We start from the raw sequence: 19,141 nt of genomic DNA, 5'->3' as shown, positions 1-19,141 counted from the left end.
TAAATGCATTCAAATCCCTCCACAGCAACTGACAAAATTTCAAATTTAATAAATTAATCCTGGAATTGAAAGCTAGCTTGATTTTTGATATCTGTGAAACTCTTGTTAATAGCTGCCTCCACCCGTCTGGGTCACTAAAGTCCTTTAGGGAAGGAAATCTGTTATCCTGACCTGGTCTGGCCTACATAGGACTCCACACCAACCTCAATATGGTTGACTCTTAACTACCCTCTGAAATAGTCAAAGGAGACACTCTGTTCAATGGGCAATTAGGGATGAGGCACTAAAGACATTTGGATAAATGTATGAATACAAAAGGCTTTGAAGGATATGGGACAAACGCAGGCAGGTGGGGCTAGTTTAGTTTAGGAACATGGTCAGCATGGGCTAGATGGACTGAAGGGTCTGTTTCCATGCTGTAATAACTCTAAGACTCTAAATGCTGGCCTTACTCAATGAAACCTACATTCCATTAAAGTATAAAACAATACCACAATTCCTCAACAGAGGACATAGTTTCTCTCCATCCACCCTGTCAAATCTTTTAATCATCTTAATCACCGCAATTAGATGTTCCCCTAATCTTCGACACAAAGCTTTTCTGTGGAACCTGTCCTCATAATTGAACGCTTTCAGACTCAGTATCATTGTTGCAAATCTGCAGGATACTCCTGAGGTCTGTCCCTCAACTGAATATTGTTCCTGCCGTTGGGGTCTAGCCAGAACAACTGGAGCAGAGTTTCCACCTGTCCCAAAGTCACAATTGATCAAGGGAGACAAAAACTCTTTGCCTGGCCCTCCCCATGAAATAAAGGCACACGTTTTGTCAGCCTTATAAAAATGATTGGATGCATTCATCCGTTGAATTCCTTGAGCCAAGTGCCCATGGGCAGCAGCCAATCAAATCCCACCTCAGGCTGAAAAAGGTCAATGGGATTGCAAATTGTCAAGGTTCTTTCTACTATCAGTTTTATAAACTTCCAGAACCTATCTTGAAAAACATAGGAACAGAGAAAATAGGAGCAGGAGTCGGCCATTTGGCCCCTCGGACCTACTCCACCATTCAATATGACGATCATGCAATTTCAGTATCTCACTTCCATGAAGTGAAGGCAAATGATTGATCTAGCTCAGAAACTGGCCGAGAGGCAGGAGATATGATAAAGGGGAAGGTGCTTAAATAGACAGGAGAATGTGTATTCAAGAACAGATTATATCTGTTTATATTCACTAATAACTTAGATAAGTAAAGTAAGCATTCAAATGTGCCAATGATAGGTGGAGGTTTTGTTTTAAATTCACAGGATGTGGGCAGGCTAGCATTTATCACTCACCTCAAATCCGATTAAGAGTCGACTGCATTGCTGTGGGTCTGGAGTCACAGATAGGCCAGACTGGCTAAGGATGGCAGATTTCCTTCCCTGAAGGGCATTCGAGAACTAAATGGCTTTTTTTTTTACACAATTGACGATGGTTGCAATAGCTTGAAATTCAGATTTGGATTGAATTCAAATTTCACAATCTGCTATAATGGAATTTGAACCCATTACCTCAGACAGTAACCTGGCCTCTGCGTCCAGTGACATTGCCTCAACACTACCACATCCCCATGAATGAACTATAGATGAAGTGAATGGGATAAAACTTTGGCATTTGACAAATGTGAGGCCGTTCAGTATGGACCTGAATTGGATGCTTTGTAATTGGTGAAAATTCAGAAACAGCTGAGGGCCCAGGGAGAGTCCAAGGACGTACAGCGGTTGTTAAAATGTCAGGCACAATTACAGAAAATAACTACAAATGCCAAAGGAACTCCAGCCTTTATAGATAGGGACTGGAATATGAGGAGGTAGACGTCATGCTAGAGGTAAACAAAGCTCTCGTTAAACCTCACCTGGAGGCATTGTGAGCAGTTCTGAGCCATGATCACATTAAATGGTGGAACAGACTCAACGGGCTGAATGGCCTACTTCTGCTCCTGTGCCTTATTGTCCTGGGGACCACATCCCAGGAAGGATGGATTGGCTTTGCAGGGAATGCAGTGAAGAATGGATACCTGGGCTTCAAGGGTTTAGCTACAGAGAGATTACACAAACAGGGATTGTAACCCCTGGAATTTAGACTAACAACAACCAGACTGAAGTTTTAAAGATGCTCGGGAATAGGGATCAATAAAGAGGATATATTCCTGACGGTTGAAAATTGAGATCAATAGGTTTTGAGATAGAAAGTGTTAGGGAATGTGGGGGAAACATGCGTACATGGAAATAGAATCCCTACAGGGTGGAAGCAGGCCATTCGACCCAACAGGTCCATCCTACCCTCTGAAGAGCATCCCACCCACACTCACATCTCTGCATTCTCCATGACTAGCCCACAACTCTCTGGACACAATGGGCAGTGTAGCATGGCCAATCCGCCTAACCTGCACATGCTTAGACTGTGGGAGGAAACCCGCACAGACACAGAGAGAACGTGCAAACTCCATACAGACAGTTACCCAAGGATGGAATTGAACCCGGGCCCCTGGGACTGTGAGGCAGTCATGTTAACCGCTGAGCCACCATGCCATTCACAGTTAGATCACACGTCTTACATCATCCCACTGAGTACAGGTGGAACAGGCTCGAGGGGCAGAATGGACTCAGAGCTCCTTTGTAAGTGGATTCTAAGGTAAATGTCAAAGGGAAGTCCAATAGATTTGTAGGAAGGAGATAATCACAGATCAATGGGGACAGTAGCAGAAAGCAGGATCAGTGGGATTGATTAGATATATCTTTCAAATCGCTGGCAGCAGCACAATGGGCTGAATGGTCTCATACTGTCTTACAAAATGCTCCCATTGGCTCAGCAAAGAGACCCAGCAGTGGATAAAGTCCCACTAACATTGCACTGTAAGTTGGGTGGGATTGGTAAGCTAATACAAGAGAGACTTGTGAGTACAATTCTTGCAGCAGCTGAGGTTAGCATAGAAGACTTATTCTCAAACACTCCCTTCGCCTGAGGTCTGGGGACCCTCAGGTTAAACTCATCACCTTCCGTCTCACTCTAATGAGAGAGTGGCCCTACGGTTTGACAAGACAATAACAATTTTGACCTTTTATTACAAATCCGTAGCTGGTTTACAGAAAGATTGTTGACCAGAGGCCAATCAGCTTAATTTTGTCTGGGCCACGTCTTTGAAAGGAGAACTCAGTGACTGCACAGCTTTATCCCACCCCACACCCTCTTACAAATATATCCAGAGTGAACATTCACCCCAATAAAAGCAAAATTCTGCGGAATTCTGCAAATCTGAAACAAAAAACAGAGAATGCTGGAGAATGAGAATATGAAGTGTGGTCACTCTTGTAATGTCGGAAATAGATGTACAAATCACACAACACCAGGTTGTAGTCCAACAGGTTTATTTGGAAGCACTGGCTTTCGGAGCGCTGCTCCTTCATCAGATGATTGTGATGAAGGAGCGTCGCTCCGAAAACTAGTGCTTCCAAATAATCCTGTTGGACTATAACCTGGTGTTGTGTGATTTTTAACTTTGTCCACCCCAGTCCAACACCGGCACCTCTAAATCAGGAATGGATGCAGCAGTCAAGCCCCACAAGTAGCAATATAGGAGTGACCAAATAAATTGCTTTTGTTTTGTGATATTGGCAGAGGAATAAATATTGGCCAAGACACTGGGGAGAGTCTCAACAAAATCAGAAGGTTAGAAATCACACAACACCAGGTTGTAGTCCTACAGGTGTAATTGGAAACAGTGGCTTTGGGAGTGCTGCTCCTTTATCAGGTGGTTTTGAAAGCTAGTGTGCGTCCAATTAAACCTGTTGGACTATAACCTGGTGTTGGGTGATTTTTAACTTTGTACACCCCAATCCAACACCGGCATCTCCAAATCAAAATCAGAAATTGCTGGCAAAACTCAGCAGGTCTGGCAGCATCTGTGGAAAGAGAAACCGAGTTAATGCCTCCCAGTCAGAAACTATTCTGCAGGAGAATCACTTTAAATTTCAATCATTAACTCTGTTTCTCCCTCCACAGGTGTTGCCAGACCTGTTGGGTATCTCCAATAATTTCGGTTTTTGTTGCACGCTCAGGGGAGGGAAGAGCTCGGTGGTATTACTGCTGTTAATCCCCAGACTCCAAGTAATGTTGTGAGGAGCCAGGTTCAAGTCCTGCCAGGGCAGATGTTGGAATTTGAATCCTGTGAAAACCTGGAGTGAAGAGTCTAATGATGACTACCTGTTGGAAAAACTCATCTGGTTCACAAATGTCCTTTCGGAAAGGTAACTGCCATCCTTACCTGGTCTGGCCTACATGTGACTCCAGACACACAGCAGTGAGTTTTACTCTTAACTGACCCTTGCGCAAATAGGAATGGGCAATAAGTGCTGGCCCAGCCAATGATGCCCATATCTGGCTAGTGAATAAATTTTTAAAAATTCACCCAACACCCTCTCCGGAATTAGTCACAATTCAATTTAATTGTGCTGGTTTTTAAAATCCCTTTCCTTCTTACATTTGGAAATCATTTATAATTTGACGAAGTTGAATTTTTTTTCCCCCCGAAATCTGGAGAGATAAAAGAAAGTAGGAAAGGCAGACTTACTTTGATAGCCAACTGCGGAGTGTAAGAGATCCATACCAGGGGCAGTGAGTGTCAGTCCGTTAACTGCATAGTGGGGTTGCTTCATATAGGACATCATGCTGGTGAATTAACCCAGGATAAACCCTCTGGGTTTCTCTTGGTGTCTGAGTCCCTCCGATTTATCCCACTCCAGCTGGACAGTGGCTGCAGAGAGGCACAAGAGAGATGAGAATGACCCAATGGATTGTCACCAACAAAGCAACAGAAGGAGGCAAGAAGAGCAGAAGTTGCTGGAGAAACTCAACACCTGCGGAGAGAAAAACAGAGTTAACATTTTGACTCTCCAACAGAAATGTTGAGATTCTACAGCATTTTCTGCCATTGTTTCAGATTTCCAGCCTCCACGGTTCCCTGTTTTGTGAATGTGAGAATAGAGCATTCAGATCATGATTGATTAGATTACTTACAGTGTGAAAACAGACCCTTCAGCCAAACAAGCCCACACTGAAGAGCAACCCACCCAGACCCACTCCTCTACATTTACCCCTTCACCTAATACTATGGGCAATTTACCATGGCTAATTCACCTTAACCTGCACATCTTTGGATTATGGGAGGAAACCCATGTAGACAACGTACAAACTCCACACAGACAGCTAGCCTGAGGCGGGAATCGAACCCGGGTCTCTAGTACGATACAGTAGCTGTGTTAACCACTGTGCCACCGCAAATAGAACCATAACCTTGCTTTAACCTTGACTCTATATTGTTGCATTTCCACAATAACTTTTCGCCCCCTTGACTGTCCGAATCTATCTCCCGCTGCTTTTTAAAAAAGTTGAAATAATCTGCATTTTGAAGAAGGGAATTCTAACTCAACTTTGTATTTTCTTCCGGATTAGCACCTGGACATAAACTCTGACTGGCTATTGCCTCGAGATTAAAAGAAAACAATCATTTTTTTTTGGAAATGTTTGAAACCCTACTGGCCTTGTTTGCATTGAATAATTAAATCAAAGAATCCCAAACCAAAGCTAATGCCCACTCCTGTCGCTGAGTCAATCACAGACTGATGAGTCAGCGTTTGAGGTGGATCCAGACATGTTGATCAATACAATTCCAAAAGCGTTCCTCTCATCGCGCCTTCTCTTTATCGTTTGTTGATTCAGTGTGGGAACTTGTGAACACCTTGCAATAACATGGGAAGCTCCCCCCAGTTCGGTCTCCCACAACTTGCAGTGGACTGGGCTGGATCAACACTTGGAACTGGGAACATTGTGTAATCTGTTATTTTACAATTGGCATTTCCCAGTCTGTATCGGGTACGCATGTTCCAATGATAATATACTCGATAATGTCATAATCTACCAACATAGTTATTCTGTAACGGTTGTGTAGCTGTTTACAAACATAATACAAGGCAATAAAGTACAAGGATATGACTCGGTCTTTTTAATAAACTAGGTAAAAACAATAAGGTAAAAACAATGACTGCAGATGCTGGAAACCAGATTCTGGATTAGTGGAGCACAGCGGTTCAGGCAGCATCCAAATAAACAGACGGAGGATGTGAAACATCGCTTAACTCTCAGTAAAATCATTAAGTTAAAAATAAACCACCTCAGAATTCGCTGCCAAGATCTGGCAGCATCTGTGCAGAGAGAAAACATTTCGAGTCCAGCGACCCTTCTTCAGAACACTGGATTGGAAACACTAACTCTGCTCTCTCCACAGACACACCTGCTGAGTTTCTCTAACAATTTCTGTTTATTTTGTTTCTGGTTTCCAGCATCCCGAGATTCTTTGTTTTATTTTCTGTTTCCATTTTGTAAACAGGTCCTGCAGCTGCAGTCTGGAGAGATATTCCTGATGAAGGGCTTATGTCCGAAACGTCGACTCTCCTGCTCCTGAACCTGCTGTGCTTTTCCAGCAACACACTCTCAACTCTGCAGTTTCAATCTCCCCATTGAAAACAGAACGATTAAAACAGAACAAATGACAAACACGGCACTCTGTGGACGCTGGAGATCTCGTTTAAAATTAAGGTGTCAGTTACTCCCTCTGAATCTCGCTGATTTCATCAAACTTAAAAAAACTGGGGTTTTGGGGTGTCCTAGGGAGTGACTCTGTAAGGATATAGACGCTGGTCCTGTTCCACTTTGGGGCAGGTCTGGCCTGACAAATGGTCCATCAGATACTAGGACAGGAGGGATTGCCCAGCCCAGTGTAACGCGTCCTGAGAGGGTTTGGGAGACAGCGATTATTTTAAATATCATCGCAGCTGACGCTTTTTTAAAATTTCCCCGAATTGAAGGATGGGAGAGAGAAGGAACATTCGTATTTCACAAAGACAGGGAATACCTTCGACAGCAATGTGGGCAGGTCGATAAGTAGTCGTGATTTGGAGATGGCCGGTCTTGGACTGGGGTGTACAAAGTTAAAAATCACACAACATCATTTTAATTTTTAACAATGCGAGGAGGTTTGTTGCAATGAAGACAAAACGTGCGGGAGGTCAGGTGGCTCGGTGGTTTGGGGTGACACGTGGATCGGTGGCACAGTGGTTGTGGGGATTCAATGAACTAACGTTTCGAGTCCAGCTCTTTCTGTGTCAGCGTTTGTTGCAAGGTCGGACACATTTAACAACAATAAGGTGCTACAAAAAAATAAAAGCACTGGCCCACCCAGCAGGACATATTCGCCTGTGAGGAAGATGTTAATTGAGAGACGACTCTGGTTCAGAATCTACCCCGCTCCGTGAGGTCTGCGGGAGCAGGTATATTCCGACAGTGTGGATCCTCATCAACACTGCAGATTTGTTTGTGTAAGACACAGGAGCAGAAATTAGGCCGTGCGGCCCATCGAGTCTGTTCCGCCATTCAATCATGACTGATAGGTTTCTCAAACCCATTTTCCCGCTTTCTCCCAGTAACCTTTAATCCCCTTGACGATCAAGAATCTATCAATCTCTGTTTTAAATACACTCAGAGACCGGGCCTCCACAGCCCTCTGTAGCAGTGAATTCCATAGATTCCCCCCACTCTCTGGCTGAAGACGTTTCTCCTTATCTCAGTTCTGAAACGTCTTCCCTTTGCTCTGAGTCTGTGTCCTCGAGTCTTGGTATCTCCTACACTGGAAACATCTTCCCAACGTCCATTCTGTCCAGATTTTAAAATCACAGGTTATAGTCCAACAGGTTTATTTGGAAGCACTAGCTTTCGGAGCGCCCCTCCATCACCAGGTTTAACCACCTGATGAAGGAGCGTCGCTCCGAAAGCTAGTGCTTCCAAATAAACCTTTTGGACTATAACCTGGGGTTGTGTGATTTTTAACTTCATTCCTGGGACCATTATCATGAAGCTCCTTGGAACACACTCTAGGACCAATACATCTTTCCTGAGGTTTGGGGCCCAAAATTGCTCACAATACTCTTAACGTGATCTGTGTGTGTGTGTGTGTGTGTGTGTGAGAGAGAGAGAGAGAGAAAGAGACCAGCCTGTTCATTTTAACACTGAAGGAGTAAATTACAGTACTAGATGCTGGACTCTGTACTGAAAACAACAAATGCTGGAGATCACGCTGGGATTTCTGGCATTTTTTTGTTTTCATTTCAAGTTAGCTCCAGAACATGCAACAGCTGGCGAGGACCGAGGGATAAACTTAACTCCCTTTACTTGTTTCCTCAACAAATTAATAATTAGACTACAAATTGATCGATTTTGTTTCGCTGAAATTAGTTGTTGATGCCCCCCCGTGAAAGATACAGAATATTACCTCTGTCTTCAGATAAAATACCAATTACCACAATCGACAGCAAATTCTGCCTTCCTACCTGACTAGAGAGCTCAGTACTCACCCGAGAAATTAATCCACCGTTTCTTAATGATATTCTAATTCTGGGAAGGTGACCCAGTCGTGGTTTCGAGAGGGTGCAACACGCCGACTCTCTCTCTCTCTCTCTCTCTCTTCAAGGAAGAGGTGTCCATTCGCGGATAAATACCTCTCTAGTCCGCCCAGAGGGAAATTGCGCCTCCCCCCATGTGCGAGACGTGTCGAATTTGAACGCATTTTCTACATTACAGCGGCTAATCAGCCGTCCTAAGTGACAGACTGTTAATTTCCTGTCTGATCCGGGTTTGTGTGTATGTTAGAGGGGGAGGGCTGCTACAAATGGAATTTATCCCCCAGCCCCCTTCAGATAAAAGACAATTCAAAACTTTCAGGTAAACCACAGAACAGAGTGCTGAGGGCTTACAGTGGATTGACGTTTAAACAGAACGAAAAAAGCAGGCTGGGAAACAAAAACGGTGTCAGCATTTGGGGATTGGCCTTTTCGTAAAACGAGATTAAGAAACGTTATTGGCCGTTTGTTTTTTTTTGTCAAAATTTATTCTTAGAGTGAACAGGACAGTATTTAATTTCTCTCTCTCGCTCTCTCCCTCCTCCCCATCGCATCTTTATCTCCCCTTCTACCCACCTCTCTCTCCCCTTCCCCATCTTCACCCTCTCTCACTCCACATCCCCCACTCTTTATCCTCATCTCCGTCTCCCCTTCCTCATTTACCCTCCTCCACATCTTTATCTGTCCTCTCCCCTGTCTCCCCTCTCTCTCCCGCTTACCTCTTACTCCGTCTCCCTTTCTCTCCCGTGACTCCCCGTCTCCCCTTCTCTCCCTTATTTCTCACTCTCTCTCTCCCCCGCACTAATTCTCTCGCCCATTATTTCTGTCCTCTCACTTGATCGTCACACTTAGTTCTCTCTCTCCCCCCTTCTCTCGCTCTTCACCCTCTTTCTTCCCCTCTCCCTCCCACATCTACCCACTCCTCACTCCCCGTCTCTCCCAATCTCTCTCTGCCCCCACCCCATCTCTATTTCTCTCCCTCACCCCCCATCTCCAACTGGCGTGATTCTCCTGAAAGTTGGCAGTGCTAAACCCAGAAAAATATTACCACATCTCAGTCGGAACTGCAAAAATTAACTCCCCCTCCCCCAGCTTTAACTTTCAGGGACGAGACACTGCAGAATGTGTAATTAATAAACAAACTAAAATAAACATTGGCTTTCACACCTGGGCAATTGTATCTAGTCGATGCGTCCATATAGCGCTGAAGTTGTCAGCACTTGAGATTCTTCAGTTTGCTGGGCTGGACAGGGGTGGGGTGGGGTGTTGGTGGTGTCGATTTAAACATCCCCGCCTCTCCAATTACTCTGTCCTTTCAAAGTAAAGCCCAGGAGCCGGGGGCTCCAGAGTAAAGCAGCTGCAGCAACATGCAAGGGAAGAAGTTGCAGCCGACCACATATATACCACCATCAAATAAATGCTGCCTTAGTCTTTGTAAAGGCAATCTTTAACATTAGCTCTTTGTATGGATGTACGGGGGGCTTGGGGGGAGTGAAAGAGAGAGAGAGAAAGCACCTCACACTCAACCCGGATAGTGCTGCTGTTAACACCTGAGGGGTGTTTGAGGACACGGCAGAGTTTACAAGGATGGTGGGGGGAGGGGATTGTTCTGATTGAAACTTCCAGAATACTGAACGGCCTGGACATTGGGAAGATATTCCCATTGGACGGAGAGACTCGGACCCGAGGGCACAGCCTTAGAGTAAAGGGAGAAACTTCTTCAGCCAGAGAGTGGGGAATCTCTGGAATTCACTGTTACAGGAGGCTGTGGAGGCTGGGTCATTGACTATATTTAAGACGGAGATAGATAGATCTCAGGGGGTAGATAGATAGATCTCATCGTCAAGGAGTACGGGGAGAAAGTGGGAAAATGGGGTCGAGAAACTTATCAGCCATGATTGAATGGAGGAGCAGACTCAATGGGCCGAATGGCCTAATTTCTGCTCCTGTGTCTTATGGTCTTATGGTGAGATAATATTTGGGAAATCGGGGAAAATGCGTTTTGTAAATAAATCAAGAGTTCACAGTCAGAGGGGTCTGGTCAAACACAAGAGACGAGGGACCATGTTTTCAGTGCGCTGTGCTCCTTTGAGATAATATCCCCGAGCCGCTGAGATTACAGCGTTAAAACTTCACAACATTTCTCTGGGCCCCAACTTCATCCTGTCACTATAGGGACTGACATTGGAGTCAGGAGGAGCATGTTACAAATATAACGACAAACACCAATCCCCACACCAAACATAAAACAATTCCGATTAGATTAGATGCAACGGCAATTTGATTTTTACAGATACATGTAGGTATGTATTTTTCAACGCATGATCCAAATATATTTGAAGAATATTGTTATTTATTTGTTATCAATCTAAATGTATTTGAATAAATTTGTAATTAATTCAACTTTATTTGAATACATTTGTCATTAACTCGAATTTATTTGAATGAATTTATCAATCCAAATATTTTACTAATTTAATTATTAATTCAACGTTATTGAAATATAATTGTTTTTAATCCAACTTTAAAAATTAAATGTATTACTAATCCAAATTTATTTTAATAAATATATTTGTGTCCGAGGTATTTTAGTGAATGGCAGATCATTATTTTTAGTTAATGACATTCTAATAAGCTTACAGTCGGAGCGACTATACAATATATACATCACAGAACACTTCCAACCTCATTTTAATTGTGTTTTATTTATGTATCTAATGTCAATTCAATTTGACTTGAGAAAATTTTTCTTCTAACAAATTCCAATTATATTTACTCTCGAAATAAATGAAGCGAACGCACTTGGAATGTTTTTTTCGCAGTCGCTTTAAGACTTTAACTGGTTACATTTGTCAGGATTTTAACACGATGAGGTTTTCGAATAATTGTCATTTTAGAATTCTGAGCATTTTCAGTTTCCAGTTATTATTCTCCGTCACTAGTCGGTTGTTTTTTTTTCAATAAATTTGCCTTTTGGGGGGTTTTATATCAAATTCACAGCCATTCTGGAATGTTTGTAAAGTTGCGTCGTTCAGGAACGGGGCAAATTAAATAAGCAGCCCAGAAAATAGACTGGTTTCAGATCCATGGATTTATTTTTTCTCTACCAAGAGCAGCCTTTTTGAAGGGTTGAGGTAAAGGGTGGCGATCTAATGTGCAACAGTGTTCATTGTAAATAAACCTGAACCATTTTAAATTCAGAAATGGGTCTGATTTATTTTTGAAAGTGGAGTTGAACTGAAATTTAAAAATACTTGCACAGTTAAGAATGGCGTTGGGAACAACGCATCGCAACAAAATGTTGGCGAGTTTTTGTTTGGAAAGAAACAAGGACGTGGGGGGTACTGACAGTAACAGAGAGTCAATAAGAGTGTCTAAATTTATGCAAATTGGGAAGTTATTCGATTAAGTTTGTGAAAGCAAAAACTTAGGGAAATTCGGCCAATTCCACTTACCCATTCGGTTCATATCATTGATTTGTCACTGATTTCGGATCAATTACTGGAGCACAATCTTCCTGGTCAAATACACACACACACAAGCAAAAGCAGAAATTGCTGGAGAAACTCAGCTGTCTATTTTCTTAAAAAAAACCTACACGTCTCTTTACCAACTCCCAGCAGAAGGGGGCTGAACGAGCGTCGCGCCAGTGAACATAACTTTCACAAACTCAAGACTGCTCACAATGCTGAGCAATTCGCCAGTGAAAATGCTTTGAAATCGAATCTCGGGCAAGCTTAGAATCGCTTTCATCCTCCTTCCCCACCTTCCCGCGTTCAGTCCTTTCTCAACATGGTCCAGTAAACCTTTCGAGCGACTTGACTCAGGAGGCGAGGGATATTTGAAACTTACCTGGTTTTGGAGAGTTGGAAGCGGAGTTGGTCCGTTCGGGAGGGGAGGTAAACGTTGAGAGTGACTCTCTCGGTCTCTAGCGATCGGGTCTGAAAGGACAGAAACATAACACAGGAGATTTTAGGCACCGCAAACACCCCGTTTGGCAAGACTTGTTTTTCTTGTAACTGGTTTGCTTAGAATTACCGAGCGTGATATTGTGAAGGGATAATACAGGGCTGTTTAATCGCAGCTGAAATACGGTTTAACCTTGTTAAAGACAAGCTTAAGGGAAGTGAGGGGAGAGTGCGTGGGATCTGACTGCTATGTGCTCTGACGCAGTCATCATACCCAATCATTACCTGCTCAAGCACCAGGATCAGCAGAGATTTAATCCAGTGGACCCCTCTAACCCCGAGACTACGTACCCCAGTGTGAAGGTATCTGGCGTCCCTCACCTCAATCTATCCATTTGCTTCCACTGCAAAGAGGCTCCGAGAGGTGGTCATGTGCAATTCAAACCAGAGAACTGATCGCCACAGGTGTCAGGGACCGTTAATAACTGGGATTAATTCTGGAAATCTGAAATTAGGAAAACAAAATTGCTGTAGAAATTCAGCAGGTCTGTGGAGAGAGAGAGAGTTAATGCTTCGATTCCAATATGACTCTTCTTCAGAAATGTTTTCACCTTCAGTCTCAGGTTCGGAAGAAGCGTCGAAAAATGTGTGGCTGGAAAAGCGCAGCAGGTCAGGCAGCATCCAAGGAGCAGGAGAGTCGACGTTTCGGGCATAAACCCTTCTTTAGGATTCCTGAAGAAGGGCTCATGCCCGAAACGTCGATTCTCCTGCTCCTTGGATGCTGCCTGACCTGCTGTGCTTTTCCAGCAACACATTTTTTCAGCTCTGATCTCCAGCATCTGCAGTCCTCACTTTCCCTCTGAAGTAGAGTCGTTGGATTGGAAACATTAACTCCGTTTTGTTTTCTCTCTGTCTCTACAAACACTGCCAGATCTGCAGGATTCCTCAAGCATTTTCTGTGCTCATACCCTGTACTGTTAACTCTGTTTCTCTCTCCACAGCAGCCAGATTTGCAGAATTCCTCAAGCACTTTCTGTGTTCATAACCTGTACTGTTAACTCTGTTTCTCTCTCCACAGCAGCCGGACCTGCTGAGTTCCTCCAGCACTTTCTGTATTTGCAACTTGCCATTTTTCCACGTATGGAGTCATCTATTACGAGGGGGCATAGCTTTAAATTAAGGGGTGGTAGGTATAGGACAGATGTTAGGGGTAGATTCTTTACTCAGCGAGTCGTGAGTTCATGGAATGCCCTGCCAGTAGCAGTGGTGGACTCTCTCTCTTTATGGGCATTTAAATGGGCATTGGATAGGCATATGGAGGATAGTGGGCTAGTGTAGGTTAGGTGGGCTTGGATCGGCGCAACATCGAGGGCTAAAGGGCCTGTACTGCGCTGTATTGTTCTATGTTCTATGTGAACTCTGTTCCTCTTGTCACGAGTCCTGCCAGACCTACAGCAATTCTCCGGAGTTTTCTGTGTTTCTAACATGGAATATTAACTCTGCTTCTCTCTCCATAGATGCTGGCAGATCTGCTAAGGTCCCGCTGCATTTTCTGTTTTTATTTCAGGGGGGTGGCTAGCACTGCCGCCTCACAGCGGCGGGGACCCAGACTCGATTCCAGCCTCGGGTGACTGTGTGGAATTTGCACATTCCTCCCGTGTCTGTGTAGGTTTCCTCCCACAATGCAGGTTAGGGTGAATTAACCACGCTAAATTGCCCCATAGCGTTAGGTGCATTAGTCAGAGGGAAATGGGTCTGGGTGGCTTACTCCTCGGCGGGTCAGTGCGGACTGGTTGGGCCGAAGAGCCTGTTTCCACACCGTAGGGAATCTAATCTATCTGCAGAACATTTGCTTTAAACCCAATTGCTAACGGGTCCCGTGTTCTCAACTGAAGCTTGTGCGGATCAATTCTTCCACACACACACACACACAGTATTCTGGCCATGAGACACAGTGAGTTGGAGAGATGAACAAACTGATCATATTTGAAAGAAAGACGTTTCCAGGATAAATGGGAGATGTTGTTCTCTGTGGTGGAAGGGATGATTACGGGGAGATTTGAGCCGTTTTCGATATCAGGCGGGGTCTGGGGACATTGGAAAGGCAGAAACCGCCCATTGGTGGAGGGCTGGGGCAAATGGAGGCAGTGGACTGTGATGACAAACAGACAAGACGTGGTTAGGGCCCGGAATGTGCTGGAGCCAGATTCAATCGGAGTTTTCCAGAGGGAATTGGGAAACCCCCTGAGGAGGACAGAAATGTCAGCCCCATCGACTTGACTGGAACAGTCTGTCTGGATCTAGCAAGGGAGGTGATAGCAGAATGGCATTACCAGATTTATGAATCCAGTGGGGATCCGGGGTCGAATCCTGCCTCTAGAGATGGTGGAACTTGAACTCGATAACAATTCTCGATAACCTTGAAACCAATTGCTGTTAAAAATCCATCTGATGCTACTCAGAGAAGGAAATCGGCCACCCTTACCTGGTCTGACCTTCTTGTGACTCCAGACCCACAGCAATGTGGTTGACTTATAACTGCCCTCTGGGCCAGTGACACGCACGTCCCACGTATTAAGGAAAAACACAGACGTGTTTTGACTGAGTATGTATTTGTGGGTTGATCTACTGAGGCCCTGACCAACACACCCCAGTCAGCCAACGCCAGGAGTTGGACTTGAACCCGGATCCCCTGTCTCAGAGACAGGGGCGGAGGGAGTGTTTGTGTGTGTGTTTGGAAGGGGAGGGGGAGAGATTCTGGGCGGGGGTGGGGGGCATGATCCGCCCCTTGTGCCTCACCTTCGATGTGAGATGACCGGTGTCCCAGAAGGGGAGATCCGTCCCCAGTCCCCCCCAGCTCGGTTTAGCACCAGAACCTTCCCCGGGGATGTCTCGCTGGGTTCAAAGCCCCCTCCTCCTTCTCTCCCCCATTTCTCTTGGCTATACTAGCCTGTCCCGTTGATTTTCAGGAGGACCGGGGCAAGAGACGGTGTGGTAGATGTGGACTGAATGTGTGGAGCATTTCTGAAGTCCCACAGTGAGCCTGGACCAGATTGGGAGAGAAGTGGGGGGTGTTACCTCTCAGGGATTTTTTTTGGAGCGCTGGGCCGTAGTAAATCATCTGCATGTGGAAATCTGTTCTTTAGGGAAGGGGAGAACCTTAGCGCAGGCATTTTGAGAGTGTCAGATCTAACTTGTGTTTTATCAAATTTAACACAAAAAAAACCCCATCGCACTTCACAACATTTTTACTCTAACGTTTCTCGAGAAAATACGTCCAGTTACTGGGTTCTGAGAGGACTCGTACTGGGCCTAGAACATTGACTGTTCCCCTCCGTTGCCAGACCTGCTGAGTTTCTCCAGCACTTTTTGTTCCCGTTATATTCACTTGTCGGTTCCCTCATCCCCGATTTAAAACAATTCTAAATTATTTTACTCTAAACTTACAAAGAAAATCTGCCTTTGCTTTCTGTTAGATCCCTCCCAACGCACACCTTTGAGCAAAACAGTGCCGTGGAAGCTAAAGTAGCGCTTACTTTTCAGTTTAATTTCATTCTTAGATGACTTAGTTATTCCACTAACGACGGATTTGTATTTAACCCGACAAAAAAACATTTAAAGGAGCTGCTCATCATCCCGCTGCCAAAAAAGTACCACAGGGACCCAGGAATCATTACCTTTAAAAGGAGCAGCAGACTTTGCTCTGGACAAAATATTCAGTTAAAATGTTGGAGAAACGATTTTCTCATACAAATTCTCTCAACGCTTTCCGTTCCATCACATTCCGTTATATTCGATACTAAACCTGAGCGTGAACTTTTCTCAACAGAGCCTTCGACAGGACCCCCCTCTCACCTCCTCCTTTCAGAGATTTGAGGAGAGCGAAATGTGCATTGGAAACGGTGGATGTATCTCTCCCTGGTTGACAGTGATGGCTCACAGGGAAACAGAACGGGCTGGGGGGTGACAATCTGCCTGGGAATGGTCGCAACTGATTCGAGGGGGACACCCACTCGGTCTCCCCCACACACCCCGCCCAAGCTTCAGTCTGAGAAATGTTCACATCTCCAACTTAGAGCTGTCTCCTCTCAATGTCACTGTGACAGTTCAGATGGTACTGTCCCACTCCACACACAGAGAGACAGACAGATATATAGATGGATAGAACGATTAAAAGAAAGAAAAAGTTGGAGACATACATAGATGGACAGATAGATAGATACATAGATAGATAAAGAGATAGACAGATAAAGAGGCAGACATAGATAAACAGATAGATAGGTAGATAGATAGATGGTTAGATGGACAACAGACAAATAGACAAAGCGCTCCGAAAGCTAGTGCTTCCAATTAAACCTGTTGGACTATAACCTGGTGCTGTGTGATTTTTTACTTGGTCCACCCCCGTCCAACACCGGCATCTCCAAATCATGACAAATAGACAGACAGACAGACAAACGGACAAACAGAATGACAGGCAGACAGACAGACAGATTGAGAGAGAGGCAGAAAGATAGAGAGACAGGCTGATAGACAAACAGACAGACAAACAGATAACTATTTTAATCAAATATATTCGCCATGGCGTTTGCGAATTCTGCGGAAATGATACAAATGAAACGAATGATCCTAACCCATAACAACCGTTAAAGTGAGGTTACCTGATTAAAGGGCTAGACAATGCTGAACTGGACTGAACACCAGGAATTCCAGCATCCCGCACAATGCAGGTCGCAGTGCCACCCTCCTACCGATTGGCTCCGGGCCGGTCTGTCCTCCAACACTTATCCCGCTCCAGCCGGCCCGGAGCTCAGGGAGCCTGCGGTAACCCCCCCCCCCCAGTTCACCCTGGACACTTGTCTCCGGGTATCCGGGAGTCGTGCATTCGCCTCGGGGACGGCAGGGAGCAAGACCCAGGAGGGAAAATTACAGGCCGATTGGCAAATAAAACCAGCCCACCTTCCATACCCTTTGAACATTTCTGCTTATGAATTATGTTAAAAACAAAACAGGCGCAAAACCAGAATGTAGGAGCTAGAAAGCTAAATAGTTAAGCCGCCAGGGATACCCTCACAGAAACTGGCACATGGACACTTCAATCTCTTGCGGGACAGTGACGGGGTCGATTAATGCTAATTTCTGAGGGTCGCTAAAATAAGGGACAACACGGTGAGGGGTGTGAGTACAATGCTCCAACCTCTTTCTGTGTTTCATGATTAATCCAAAATCTCAAAAGTGTCCGTAGAAGTGAAAGAAAAGACAAAAAAGAAGTAGACTTTTGTTTTTCAATCACCATGCAGAGATGTTATGACATTCTGGAGCCTGGATCCCTTAGTCCTGAGATAGGGACACTACCCTCACAACATCGAAAAAGCACCTTAAAATGCCAGGGCAGAGTACTGTAATGGAATTAGTGTACTTGGTCAGCATATACATCATGGGCCGATCGGCCTGATTCAATGCTATACGTCTCTATGACTATACATGGCTACTGTTTGCTGTTGGCACTTCAGCCTGCAAGGAGCTGTGGAAAAAATAAATTCAAAGCATCTTGGTAGAGATGCTACTGAGGATTGCATGTAACACTCTCCAGCAAAGCTACTGGGCTCAAAATATGAAAATCCCTGTCTTAATCGCCACAACTCCTCTCTCTCTCCCTCTTAATAAAATAACCAAAACAAAAACCACAGGGAGACCAAAGCAGCACAAGGTGGTGTTAAAATCTAGGGACTTTAAGTCTTTACAAATCATTTGATCAGGGACACTAAACCCCTTACATTAGGATCACTGATAAATAACCTGTAGCTGGAATTTTAAAAGTTAATTATAGTTTATCTGAAGCTAATGCATCTTACCTTGAGGTATAAATCTGCAGAGATTGATCCTGTTTTAGTTGGGCACTGGACAAGGACCAGAGGAAGAGGTTGTGGACAAATGAGCGAGAGAGGGGATATTCTTATTGATATGGATTCGAAACTCCTTTAATCCAGCCTGAGTGAGTCAAACACACTCACAGGCTCCCAGATAGAGGGGTAGACACACACACACACACACTCACACGGACACACACACACACTCACAGGGACAGGATCTCAGAGAGAGGGACAGGCAGACACACACACATGCGTGCACGCACGCACACACATACACACACATACAGACTCTCTCTTTCACACACAGAGACAGGGTCCTGGAGAGACAGACAGAGGCACACACACACTCACAGGGACAGGGTTCCAGAGAGAGGGACAGACATGCAGACACACACACACACACACACACACACACACAACAGGCTCCCTGAGAGATGGGCAGACACACAGACACAGGAACAGGGTCCCAGAGAAAGGGGCAGACACACACACACAAGGACAGGGTCCCAGAGAGAGGCGGAGACAAGACACAGACACACATACACACACACACAGAGCCACGGATTGTCCAGGCCCAGCAGATGTCCAGGGGATTTATCCCGCCAGAGCTCCTGCTGGCAGCCAACCACATTGAGAAAGCCGGGATTAAAGGCAGAGAGAGACACGAGGCGGGGAGCAGAGCCCAGGGGTAGCCTCACTGTCGGTGGGCAATTAGCAGGGAATTAGAGGCCAGGAATGTTAGCACTGCCACAGCAGCAAGGGCAAGGCAGCTAGACAGAGGGAGAGCAAATCGATACTTCCCCTGCCCATCCTCATCCTTACCCCTGGGAGAGTATAAATCCCCTTCTAGCCCCCCTCAAATATCCCAAAG

The 19,141-nt window shown here is 45.0% G+C and overlaps 1 protein-coding gene across 7 annotated transcripts in view; it reads right to left on the bottom strand.

Annotated features, from left to right (window-relative positions):
- The window catches only part of LOC140454601 (homeobox protein otx5-like), a 45,356-nt gene extending 26,505 nt beyond the window's left edge, over positions 1-18,851 (bottom strand). Inside the window, exons 1-4 of one of the 7 annotated variants that reach the window (XM_072549472.1) lie at positions 18,253-18,851; positions 12,779-12,902; positions 12,342-12,430; positions 4,610-4,792 (exon numbers count right to left, since the gene is read on the bottom strand). In XM_072549472.1, the coding sequence (XP_072405573.1) occupies positions 4,610-4,706 (97 nt within the window). In that variant the 5' untranslated portion in view covers positions 4,707-4,792; positions 12,342-12,430; positions 12,779-12,902; positions 18,253-18,851. The other 6 variants (XM_072549468.1, XM_072549473.1, XM_072549474.1 and 3 more) reach the window with 6 other exon arrangements.
- Between the last annotated feature and the right edge of the window lie 290 nt (positions 18,852-19,141).

This window comes from Chiloscyllium punctatum, chromosome 29 (assembly GCF_047496795.1).
Source record: "Chiloscyllium punctatum isolate Juve2018m chromosome 29, sChiPun1.3, whole genome shotgun sequence".
Lineage (NCBI taxonomy): Eukaryota > Metazoa > Chordata > Chondrichthyes > Orectolobiformes > Hemiscylliidae > Chiloscyllium > Chiloscyllium punctatum.
Note: the sequence above shows the minus strand (reverse complement) of the source record. Positions and strands in the feature narration are given on the sequence as shown.